The sequence below is a fragment of the Hipposideros armiger genome, unplaced genomic scaffold (assembly GCF_001890085.2).
Source record: "Hipposideros armiger isolate ML-2016 unplaced genomic scaffold, ASM189008v1 scaffold_583, whole genome shotgun sequence".
In the NCBI taxonomy this organism is placed as follows: domain Eukaryota; kingdom Metazoa; phylum Chordata; class Mammalia; order Chiroptera; family Hipposideridae; genus Hipposideros; species Hipposideros armiger.
The window spans coordinates 399,818-413,582 of record NW_017731933.1 but is presented as its reverse complement, the minus strand read 5'-3'; the positions used below and the strand labels follow the sequence as shown (position 1 = coordinate 413,582).

The following is a 13,765-nucleotide window of genomic DNA, read 5'->3' as shown; positions in this document are numbered from 1 at the left end:
AGTGTTTTTAATTTTTTATATTTGCATTATATAGATTTATAATTGACATATATTATATACAATACAATAGCTATTAAAACCATCGCAGCTCTTGTTAACTTAATAAATATCAACAGTGTTTCAGGAAAGGTTCTAAAAACATTTGTCCGATTTGTTGCTTTACTTTGCTGTGTTTGGGTAATGGATTGATGCAAATTTGGAGAATATGAAACAGGCTGACTATAGATATTTTATAGGTGTCTTCTTCATAAATGATAAATATTTTCTTCTAGATGCTAACATGATATGTCAAGAGACATAAAGAAACTAACACATTTTCATACATGCATACAACTGTCTCCATGCAACTCGTTGTACATTCTTCCTTAGTAGTTAATTTACTAATGAAGTTGTATCTTCGAAAGCTATGTTTCACATTCTGCTAATGTATTGTATTTTTACTTCTTTTATATAAAATCTCCCCCAAAGCAGTTTTGAAGTGACTTGTTAAATCTTGCTGAGTGATTCTCATCAAAATTGTGTCCCTGTTTTTGCCTTACGTGTTTTTAAAAAAGAAGTAAAATTATTTATGATATTCTATGACTTATGTTCAAGTCATCTTCATTTTCTTGTAAAAATAGTCCTTTCTTCATATTGTAGTGTCTTTTTCTATATTTTATCTTTTAACAAAATGTCCCCTAAGAATTCAGAGACTTTAAAATAAACCTGGAAGAATTTCACTTTACTATGGCAAGAAACCAAATGCTATATGAACAGGTTATATTTTTCCAGTGTTTCCGAATGTCAGAAATGAACAAAAGGTGAGTAGTGACTAAAAAAGTTTCATATGAAGGATAACTGTTCAGATCTCTTGGGATAAATTTTTTTTTTCAAATATATGGTTGTGGTTTGAGAAAATACTATAATTGTCCTAGCTAGAAATATAGCAGTGACACTCATGGAAATACTTAATGGAATTTTGATCTTATAAGTTATAGTAGAATATTAAGTATGAACTCTACACTGTTTAAAAGCATTTAATGATGTGTAAATGACAAAAAAAGTAGTTTAAAATTTCCAAATGTCATTTGTCATTCTTATTGAAGACCTCTACTGAAATATTACTTTCTATGTCTGTTCAAAGAATATTCAATCATTTTAATTTTAATAAGTGAGAATTTACTAGTGTATCTCAATTAATTAAAAACCAGGGTTTGCCTATTTAGCCTTCACTACTATTTACATTTTGAGTTTAAAATTTTTCATAATCTTTAAAGAAAGGAAATAGTTGACTCTGAGTTGATTTTTTTAATTCTAAATCTGAACACTCGATCTAGAAAAATTTCAAGTTATAAAATTAATGCCTCTATGCCAAGTGCCTCTTTAGTGGAAATTTTAAGTATTAATTTGTATCAATTTGTCCTACCATATTCCTTTTTCTAATTTTACGGTTAAAATAGAATGCCAAACAAATTAAAAAGCAAAATTTAAGTATGGAAACAGCATTCCTATCAATGATTTACTGGCTATTTATTTTCCCAGTTCTATTCCTTTTAGTTAGTAAAATGTTCATTTAGTAGAATGACAGCAAGGGATTGTTTTTCTTTTAATAAGCATTACTTATTAACTTCTCATAAAGCTATTGAATTGCTCTTACAGATCATAATAAAATATCAATATTAACAGCAAGTGGGAGAACACTTCAGAAAAATAAATGATTGCGGTAACACGGGACACTGCGTACAGAAAAGTCATAATCAAACTAAGTATTAAATTACAGATAGGCAGTTTTCAGAGAATACCATGTAAGGTTGGAATATAAACATGTGAAATTATTCCATTTGTATTTTGTAGCTGCACTCCAATTCTGACAAAGGTGATGGGTCTGTCAAGTACATCCTTACTGGAGAAGGTGCCGGGACAATATTTATCATTGATGACACCACGGGTGACATCCACTCAACAAAAAGCCTAGACAGAGAACAGAAGACCCACTATGTGCTTCATGCCCAGGCCATTGACAGACGGACAAACAAGCCTCTTGAACCTGAGTCCGAGTTCATCATCAAAGTGCAAGACATCAATGACAATGCTCCGAAGTTCACAGATGGACCCTATATCGTTACTGTGCCTGAAATGTCAGATATGGGTAAGAAAAGTCATTTTTATACTTTGACTTAGTATATTTTGAGGATCCAGAAATCATCCTTTGAAGACCCATTTTTAATTTTGTGTGTGTGTGTGTGTGTGTGTGTGTGTATGTGTGTGTGTATGGCGGAATTTAAAGACATTCTCAAATATTTTAATAATTCCTATGGCCTAAACTGTTAAAGTATATTGGTTATACATATATAATATTTATTCAAATTAATTTCTGAACATATAAGTGTAAGTAATGGTTTGATCTCAAGGAAAGACTATCATAAATCAGAAAAGACCTAAAATTCTTGTTTGGTTAACATTTTTTAACCACATAAACATTTCATAGATATTGTTAAGACCATACCAAAACACATTCAAAATGACAATTTGCATAGATAATGAAAGACAATATAATGTTGGAAATCTTTTGCTGCATCTTTTAAGCTTGCAGTTTATGACCAAATTATAATATTAATAATATGAGTAATAGCTACATTGATCAATTAAACTTTTCACATAATCCTAAGTACTTTCATATGTTACTTACTGTTAAATATACAACAACCCTGTGAAGAATTTTGAATAAATACCACTTTAAAGATTTACTTACTGGCATACAGTACTTATGTAACTTTCCCAAATTCACATATGAATATGTAGAAAATGGCCAAGAACAAATTGACTCCAGGTTATTTTAAGCTGGAGTCATTCTCTGAATGTAAAGCTCACACTATAGTTAATAAACTGTAATCTAGGTCTCCAGTCACTCTGATGAGCCCGGGTTTTCCCACCACTCACCGATATCTGTGGTCTGGCTATTTTATTTTGTTTCTATCTCATATGATGGATTTCCTAAATGTAATTATAGTAAAGTTCAGCTATTATAATTTTTTACTATTTTGTGAATCTTTCAACTGAGATGTAGAACTCATTTTTTGAGTAGAGATTTTAATATTTAAGTTTACTGCATACATGTGACTATTACTTTGAATTAAGGCCATTATATATAATTAATTAAATCACTGTTGTATATATATTTTTTAATTTGGAAAAAAATTACAGTTTTATTAAGATATAATTGATGTATAGCACTGTATAAGTTTAAGGTGTAATGACTTAGCATATATTGTGAAATGATTACCACTAAAAATTTAATGAACAACCCCCTTCTCATATATATATATATATATATATATATATATATATATATATATATATATATATATAGGGTTTTTTAATGGAAGTCTAGTTTCATCTCTTCCCAACTGCAGCCCACCTTAGGTCTCTTGAGCCAGGCAGATGGCTCCTGAAGCTCTCGGGAAGCGGGTTGGGAGGAGTGGCTAAGCTCTCTTTCTTGACCAGAGTCTTGGGAGAAAGCAGTTGCCAAACTGGCTCCCTCTGCACCCAAGTAGAACACAGGGGCCAGCCTCAGAGAGCCTGAGGGTGGCCCAGAAGTCACGCAGGCTCATTGGTCTCTAAGGAAAACTGAGGGGAAACTGAAAGTCTCAACACTGTTAACTTTGGCAGCTACGAGCTTCCATGGGAACTCTAAACAGATGTCCTCCTAGCGCGTTTGTCAAGGGACTAACAGCCCTTCCGCCCACCTCCTGTCTGACAAAAGGAAAGGACCCTGTGACTCTATCACTTGTAAGACTGTGGCTGTTAGGTACTTCCAGGGGCTACTTAAGATCCCCCCGAGGAACACAAGAAAACAGCCAGAACCCTAGGGGACAAAGTGCTAGAGGGAGAAAACGAGGCAGAGCAGTGATTATCAAGAAAGACAGTGTATTCAAGAGTAGATCATAAGAGCACTAGTGTTCTAAGGACACGGAAAGGGATTTCCCTAACACAAAGCCATGTTTTCTATAAATAAGCAAACAGCAAAAATTTTAATATATGGATGGAGGCATGGGTGTTCACTACCAAGGCCAAAATTATTATTCTGGGACTTGATATGGGAAGAAGTAGCTAAAAATCAGAGAGCAAATGTACAAAAATATGGTAGTTGTGGGGAAAAGATGACTCCTGGAGGATACAGTCATTAGACTTCCTGTGTGATTAACATATATTCCCAGAGAGCAAATAGAGCAGATAAAGGAGAAGAACCATAATATTATTTCCTTGAGGTAAAGAATAAACAAAATTTACAAGATTAATAGATTTTTATGAGTTCCAGGAAGGGTTAATAGAATAAGAATCAAATCTATGTAAATCCTGGCAAAGTTCCTAAAACTTAAGTAAAAGAAATTTTACAAACTTTTAGATTTCTAAAAATTTCCTACTAAGTAACAATATATATTGGCATCATCATATTTATCACTTGAAATACTGGACTCTGTGGTCAGCAATTGAATATTATTCTATTTACAGCCTATGTCAAAAAAATGATTCATCTGTGAGGGTGACAGAAATCTTTGAAGAAAGATCCAGAAAGTATATCATTCTCTTTCCAAATCCATAAAAATATTTGAGAAAATAGTTAAAATTGGAAATAGTAGAAATGAATCAAAAAAGAAGAGAGAATACAAATCATGGTAAATGATAAGGGGAGGAAAAAAATACAAGCAATGTACTCTGAAATACATGTGTGAGTGTTTGTGTGTGTTTGTGTGTGTGTGTGAACTCATTATGGTGGAAAAAAATACGTAAAAATCATCATATTAGCATTCTACGCACATTGGAACAAGAACAGTTATACTCATCGGAGGGGATAGTATGAAAGTTAGTGGAGAGAGAAGCTCACTTTACACTGGTGCTTAAGAAGAGGTGATATTTACATTGACTCTGATTTTAGAAATAAAAAGCTAGTGCTGTTGTAGAGCAGGAAGCCGTACCCCATGGCAGGGGAAACAAATTCAGCTTTCTCTTTGTTTTTATCAATAATGTTTTACTGGAACAGAGTCGCCCTCATTCTTGGAAATACGGCCTGTGGTAGTTTGGGCACTGCGGTGGCCGAGTTGAGTAGTTACAGTGAAGGCTGACTCACAAAGCGTAAAGTATTCCCCGTTGTTGCCTTTTACAGAAAAGTCTGCCAACCTCCATTGTAAGGGATTTCAGGGGCTGAGACCAGAGGCGCGGGCGCTAAAGAGAGGAGAGCATTATGGTCCTGATATTCACAGCATCTGCTGACCTAGGCCAGTTAGTGTCCTGCCAAACCTGCTGAATATACACATATACACAAAATATAGTATGTGTTACACATACTAGGATTGTGCCTCTTCCCTTTAGGTAGACACTGCAAGTTATCCAACTAATATCGTCTCCCATTCTGTGTTACTAAGAAAAGTCAGTTTTGTTCAGCCTGACCCTAAGCAGAGTTAAATAGTACCTCCCCTCACTCGCTTCCATCTAGGAGTGGCCATGTGACAATGGAGAGGAGCTTCCAGGAAAGATATAGGTTTCCTGACAAAAAGACATTGCTGGCACACATATTTCACCCATTGCCATTTTCCTTTCTTGCTGCCTATAATGAAAATGCCGTATGGAAGTGCAGCTGCCCTGGCAACCATAGGATGAAAGCCTGTTTCTGAGTGAGGTGGAGCGGAAAGATAACAGGACTTGGAAAAGGATGCTTCCGCAGAACTGGCGCTCCAGCCCTAGCCTGCCAAGCCCAGAGCCTTTCTTAAGAAAGTGAACCTCTTTCTATGTAAGCTCTTTAGTTCAATCCCAGATACATGCAGCTACGTTGAATCTGAACTGGTACTTGGACACATTCTAGATTTTAACATGGATCTAATAAGCAAAGAATTGAACCTAATGTTGAATCCAAAGGACTAGTGAGAAAACATTTCAGCATCAGATAAGAAACAACGATGTCATTTTCCAATAGGTGCCTTGATTTGGGAAAAAATATACGTGAAATCATCACTCCTTTCCCCTTCCTCTGTGGAACTATGATGCTAGTTGATTTTGCTATGGCGAAAAGGTGCCTTCCTGCCTGGGGCATAGCTAACAGTTGATGTCAGATATCTAATCTTGTTTGCCATCAACTGTAGAATCAATTGTGCCCATACAAGGACTGATCAGTGGATAAAAGGATTTGGACATTTTGAATGTGGACTTGGAGTTCTGCAGAAAATCTAAAATCGATCCCCGCAAAATAACCAGCTAGTTTTACTGGAGTCTGAGCCTATAAGTTGCCACAGCAGTTGTGATAATGATCACGGAAACATTCCAAGGGTCATTTTTTGGTCACTTACTACGTGCTAGGTGCTGCATGCTGTTTGCAATAATTTCATGCTTGTATCGTCATGAGAGCAGTCTTAAAATGATCCTGGTTTTACAGAGGATAAAGCTGGTACATATAATTAAGCAATTTGCCCAAGATGGCATGGTTAGTAAGAATTACAACTGGAAAATATTTCTAAGCTGGGCAGCACTTCAGCTTTTGATTTCCATTTTTAAATACAGGTTTAAATATTAAATCTAGATCAAGCTACTTGTGGAATAATTATAACAAAAAATTGGATGTTTCTGAATCCATACAGTTTACTGAGCCAGAGGTGGGGTCTCCTTGAACCATTAGAATAAAGTTGATATAATGATAATATTCCTTTTGTTCAAGATATAGGATTTTGAAAGGGCCAAATTCCATACGGAGGAAAATTCATCCTAAATTGCCTGGAAGTAAGGGAATGGCCATTTATTTATACTACAGTCAAATCCCTGGGGAGTGCAACAGGACATGCTTTTGAAAAAAAAAATCCTTCTGACACCCCGAATTATGTACCTTGGATACACTGTAGATAAAAACAATGAACAGGTTCAAGGTATGTTTACCAAAAGCTGAAACAACTTTGTGACATGGATGGTGTGGATACTGAGGCAAATGGAGTAGCCCAAGCACTTTCTAGAGTGGAAATTAGCTTTGTTAACTGAGCTAAGGAGTAGAGTTCAAATGGAGCAACAGGTGTGCTCATGACATTGGGACACTGTGAAGTACTATATTTCTCCCCGTGCTTAAGGACAAAATAAGTGGTAAGTACATTCATGATTAAGCTACACACATTGAGGGCTGGGTGAGTGACTCAGCTGGTTAAGAGCTCACTCAAGAGTGTGAGCTCTGAGCAGCAGCGGTTCGGGTCCCGGCCCGAGCTGAACTGCCACTGAGCTGCCAATAAGTGGCAGGATACCTCAGCTAAAAAAAATAAAAAATAAAAAATAAAATAAAATAAATGGCACATATTGAAACTTTCAATCTGCTAATAAAAACACAACTAAAACTCAAAACAGTCTAGTGTGATGACAGACTTTAATGTAAGATGTGAATCCAATAACCAAAAAGAAATGACATGAATTTTAAGTGAATGAACATTTGAAAATATAGATTTCAAATAATATTAAACCTAATAAGATGAAAAGTAAACTGAAATATGCATAAATATCATACATGGCAGAGAAGGACTAATTTCTATTACATAAGGGGCTTTTTGTTTCTTTGTTGTTTTTATTGAGATGCCATTGGTTAATATGATTATATAAGTTTCAGGTGTGCAACATTACAATTCAATATCTGTATACACTATAGCATGCTCATGACCAACAATCTAGTTTCCGTCATCATATATTTGGCAACCTTTACCCTCCCTCCACCCCCTGCCTATCGAGTAACCCCATTTTGCTCCCTGTATCTATGAGTTTGTTTTTTTGTTTGGTTTTGTTATTTTGTTTCTTTTTTGGTTTTAGACTCCACATATGCATGAAATCATGGTTCTTATCCTGTTCTGTCTGACTTACTTCACGTAGCATAATACCATCGATCCATCCTTGTTGCCACAAATGGCAATATTTTATCTTCTTTATGGCTGAGGAGTATGTATGTATATATATAATCACCTCTTCTTTATCTGTCTTTATCTGTTCATCTGCTGATGGACACTTAGATTGTTTCCATATCTTGGCTATTGTAAATAATACTGCAGTCAACATAGGAGCACATATATCTTTTTGAATTAGTGTTCTCATAATCTTTGGATAAATACTCAGAAGTGGGATTACTAGATCATAAGGTAATTCTATTTTTAATTTTTTGAGGAACCTCCATACTGTTTTCCATAGTGTCTGCACCAATTTACAATCCCACTAAAAGTGTATAAGCGTTCCATAGGGGCTGTCTCAGTAATAAGAAAAAAAATACACTACAACCAAATTACAATGGGGAAATAGCATTAGCGGGAGAGTCACAGAAAAAAAAATAAACACATGTTAATTATCCCCCCTCCCAAATCTCAAACTTTACAAGTAATTTGAGAAACCACAAAGGAGAAGGAGATACTAGTGTTCACCTACCAAATATAAAGTTTGATATTTCAGAAATCTGTTAATGTGCAGAAATGTTAGCAGACAGATAAATTCCCATAGTTTTTTGAAGGGGAAGTTGACAGTGTCTATTAACACATCAAAGAGAACATATGCATTTGTCGGACAGCCTACTGTTGTGAACTGTTCTATAGCTATGCTCACATGGATGTGCAAAGATAGATGTAAAAGGGTGCCAATTGCAGTGTGGTTCGTAACAGCCAACGATGGAAACACATTTACAGGACACTAATAAGGGAGTTTTCAGATAAAGGACTCTGCAAACATATACAGAATACCCTATGCAGCCTTAGAATGAATGAATTTGTGTGTATATGGGCACATACAAAGATCTACATTATGTGGGAAGAAAAATGTTTACAGAAATGCATGTGAAATAGTCTCCCATTTATTTTAGAAAATAAGGATGTGTTGGCAGAATATGTGCAAAATACACAAAAATAAGTGAAGGAAACACACGTGAAAGTGATTCTAAAAATGGTTTGTGGCTTTATTTGGTATGACAGAATTATTCTTTATTAAAATTATATATATATATATATTTATTTATTTATTTATTTATAAGTTGATAACAAAAAGTAAAATGTAGATTTGTGATAAAAATAATAAATTTTAAATTTCATTAATACTTAATTTAAACGTGTACCAGTTTCTAATACTAATAAAGGGTAACTGTAGTTTGGTGACAAAATTTCTTCTCAACATATGGTGCCTTATAATATCAGTGTTTTTATCATATACTCATTAATTGAGTTTTGAACCATCAAGTCACTAAAATTTTTTTCTCTCCTTATGTCGCTCCCATTTTTCTGAAGAGGAGAGACACTGAAGGCATGCGAGGTGCTGAGAACTGTGAGAATGTCGAGTAATTAAGTGATAAACAGAACAAGGACTCTAAATTCTAGCAGCTTATAGACATATAAACACAAAATTTCAATATAGTGTCTGATAAGCAAAATATAGGGGAACTGTAGAGTGGACAGAGTCCATCTTGCCGACAAGAGAGGAGGTCCTCTATGAATTTTGTATAACACACAGGGCTTTCTCAGTTGGACAAGAAAGAAAATGGGCATTTCACATAGAGAATACAATGATACTTCTTTCTTGCCTGTGAGTCTGTAGTCTACTTAGGGTGTGTGTGTGTGTGTGTGTGTGTGTGTGTGTGTGTGTGTGTGTGTGTTGTGTTATGTGTGTGTTGTGTTAAGAGGGAATAAACAGGATCATCACGCAAATGATGAATTCCCTTTACAGCTTAGCCAAGTATGCTATGAGAATACAGAGAAGATAGCACCAGGGTCTTCCTGGGTTGGCAAGTTTTTATCAGATAATTGTTTCTTCTGTATCTGTAGTGCTAAGTAATGGTCATGGAGCCCTCCGAGTAATTGCTGTGTGCTATATTGCCAGAGAGAAAAGCATAGTGTGGTTACATATTTCTTGTCAGTGGGTAATAGTAAGCAGGCCGAGTCTGTGGGAATCTGGATGGTTTAATAAAGAAAGATACAAAATAAACTGAAGCAGTTTTCAATGCATGTTTTCATATAGTTTCTCTTTATCTCTTTGATTTACATCATGTAATTTCAACCACTGTCTAGGCAATTGTATCCCCCTAAAGCAGACTTTTTCAACCTTGCCCCTGTTGACGTTTTGGACTGGCTGTCCTGTGTGTTTTAGGGTCTTCAGCAGTGTCCCTGGACTCTGCCCACTAAATGTCAGCAGCGTCCTTTCCCCTCCTGCCATGGCCAAATGTCCTCGGGGGGCAGAATTGCTTTTGGCTGAACACCACTGCTCCTAGGGAACATGCAAGATAAAAAAATCAAAACATTGCAAAATAGAAGCAATCAATTGGAGATTATTGTATTTGTTAAATTTATAGTCACGTTCAAGGAGAATTCCATAGTATTAGAAAGTTCATGCTATGTATTTTGTGAACAAAAACTATTCTATCTGCCTAGGTAAGTGATTTTCTTGTTTAAATATCAATTGCCATATTTAAATGCACAATGTAATAAAAACGACAAGGCAAACATTTAAATAAAGGTAAGCTATTTGTGCTCACTGAAATAAGAGTGGAGGCATGGCTACAGGAAAGTCATTACGGCTCTCATTTTTTAAAAATTTTACATTGACCTTCTTTTTATAGCTTTGATTTATGAAAGAACCATTTGAATTATGATGGGTGTCTAGTAAGGTACTGGCTGTCATACTGCTCTTTTCTTTTATTACTTATGTAAAAGTATGATCAAATTCAATAAAGTAAACATATATGGCTAGAATGACATGATGTGATGGAGGGCTGGCGTAACCTGAATAGGTGTATGGAGGGACTTGTACACGTGTTATCAGTGCACATTTAATATGTTTTTCCTGTAATATGCAGTACATGATAACTTTATCATGTCCTACCAGTTATTCTATAGAAGTATTCCTGTATTTTTACTTTCTGAAATTTTGATGTCTGAATTTTTCAGAACTGAGATTTCAGAATTTAAAATGAAAAGTTAACATTAATTGTCATGACCAAAGAGGAAAAGAACCATGAGATAAAATTATACCTGCTCTTAGAGCAGCATTCAAGTGCATACGTGCATTTTAGAAAGGGAGATAGAATGAATAAAATTATATTTGTAAACAGAATTGCCATTTTCAGATGAAAAGGGCATTATTAGTGTCTTAAGACATTGGGCAATATTAGAGTGACATACATTGTTATAAGAAAAAAGCTGGTAAAGGTTTTTTTTTTAAATTTTATAGATGAATCTCTTTATAACAGTATGGGTAACTTTGACTCTTATATTTGTATATAAGTATACCAGATTTTCTGCAGTTATTGTCTTGCTTTCACATAGAATCAGGAGTTTTTAGAACAAATTTAAATTTGGTGACATTGCTGTCACTTTAAATTTCATTTCTTTATATCTAGAAATTATTTAAAAGAAAACCATACAAGATCACAGTCCAATCTGCCTGAAAAAAATGTCATACCATCTTTGTTTTTTACAGAAACATATTTATAAGAAAATATAGAAATCTCTACCTACTCTCTTCTGTATATTAATACAATATACCTAAAAAATGATTAAAAGCTTTTAAAATTAGAACAGGTTATATGAACAATGGTTTTTAATTTATTGTAGAGAGAACAAAATATTACATTGTATGCAAATTATAAGTATACAATTTATAAACTTTAACTTCAATGGAATATTGAAACTTAGTTTTGCATATAAGGAAAAAAATATGAAGTTTTATTGTATGACCCTTAAATTCGGCAAGGTTCCTTGTCCTGTGAGATGTGCTGAAACATCGCTACTCATTTTCACTTCTTTGTTCCTCTTTCTAATCTCACACCCTCAGGCCCTTTTCCATTTGAAGCTGTGTTCTTTGTTGCACAGCAACAAGGAGAGACACCAGCTGTGCTTACTTATTGCACTGCTTATAGGGGGACTGATTTAGTTCTGCCCAAACATCTTGGGAGCTGCACCCTGGATATCTTCCAGGACTCTAGTAGCCATTTAAAAATCATTACCCTGGGGCATAATCTTCAAAATGAGGTCATTTCAATAAAGTGAGGCTGACACTGCAATTTCACATGGTAAATTAGAGTGCATATGAAGAGGCACACCTAACAACTGATAAACACTCATTTGAACAAAAATGTCTGTTTGATACTTTTTTCTACTCATTTTTCAACTTATAACATTTCCTCTGTGTCAGTTAGTTTTTGTTTTGCAACAAACCAACCCACAACTTAGTGGCTCAAAATATCATTCATTTTACAACTATCAGAAAGAAAAATTAAGAAAACAATCCCATTTATAGTACCATCATAAACAGTAAAATACTTAGGAATAAATTAAGCCAATGAGGTAAAAAATCTATAAACCAAAAAATGTAATACAGTGATGTAAGAAATTGGGAAACATACACATAAATTGAAAGATATTTCATGCTCATGGATTAGAAGAATTAATATTGGTAAAATGTCCATACTACCCAAAGCAACCTACAGATTCAATGCAATCCCTATTCAAAATCCCAATGGCATTTTTCAAAGAAGTAGAAAAATCAATCCAAAAATTTGTATAGTACCACCCAAGACCCCAAGCTGAAGAAATCTTGAGAAACAAGAACAAAGATGGAGGCATCTGGGCCGGCCGAGTGGCTCAGTTGATTAAGAGCTCGCTCAAGAGTTTGAGCTCTGAGCAACAGCGGTTCGAGTCCCAGCCTGAGCTGAGTAGCCGCTGAGCTACCAACAGGTGTCAGGATGGCTCAGCTTACAAAAAAAAAAAGATGGAGGCATCATACCTCCTGATTTCAAACTATATTACAAAACTATATTAATTAAATCAGTATGGTATCCACATAAAATCAAACCCAAAGATCAGTTGAACAAAATAGAGAGTCAGAAATAACCCCATGCATATGTGGTCAGTTAATTGTTGACAGAGGAGCCAATAATATATAGTGGGGAAAAAATAGTTTCTTCAGTAAATGAATGTTGTTAAAACTGGACAGCAATGAGCAAAAGAATAAAACTGGATTCCTATCTTATACTTTACACAAAAATCACCTCAAAGTGGATTAAAAACTTGAATATAATACCTGAAACCATAAAACTCCTAGAAGAAAATAGAGGCTATGCCCTTTGATATGGGTCTTGACAATGATTTTTTTGGATTTGACACCAAAGGTAAAAGAAACGAAAGCAAAAATATACACATGGGACTAGGTCAAACTAAAAGGTTCTGCACAGGAAAGGAAACCATCAAGAAAATGAAAAAGCAACCTATGGAATGGGAGAAAAATATTTCTTATGCCGTTTTAGGGAAGGATTTCAAGAGTGTGAGAGAAGACTCTTCAAGGGTTTTTTGAAGAGTCTCAGATTCTACTACTTAATTTTTCTCTATTCTATTATTGTAATCATATCACTTCAACCAGTGCTCTATAAATATTTATTGAATAATTACATGTTCACCCTTTCCATCAACAAGTTTTGTCTAGAAAAAAAGATTTTGTAGAAATATAGTCTCTTATTTTTTTAAACATCATTGTTCTGACACCTGGTAAAAAATCATTATTGTTTCATCTGATAATGATCAACTCTATTTTCCTATATATGATTAAATTTGTAATTGTAAATGCAAGAAAAACACATAAACCAATCTAGTTTTTCACTTTTTTTAATGATTGATGTGATCCACCAGATTACATGTTATGCTACTGCTATGATCCACCAGATTACATGTTATGCTACTGCTAATTCCTTAGTTTCTCCATTTAGTTTTATAAAAGTAGACCAGAATTGAAATCCCCCAACAGAACTGAT

General features: G+C 34.6%; 1 protein-coding gene across 3 annotated transcripts in view; it reads left to right on the top strand.

Annotated features, from left to right (window-relative positions):
• The window catches only part of LOC109371665 (cadherin-18-like), a 455,237-nt gene that overhangs the window by 413,551 nt on the left and 27,921 nt on the right, over window positions 1–13,765 (top strand). For all 3 annotated transcript variants that reach the window (XM_019624319.1, XM_019624318.1, XM_019624321.1), the window contains one exon: window positions 1,834–2,128. In XM_019624319.1, the coding sequence (XP_019479864.1) occupies window positions 1,834–2,128 (295 nt within the window). The remainder of the gene's footprint in view (window positions 1–1,833; window positions 2,129–13,765) is intronic.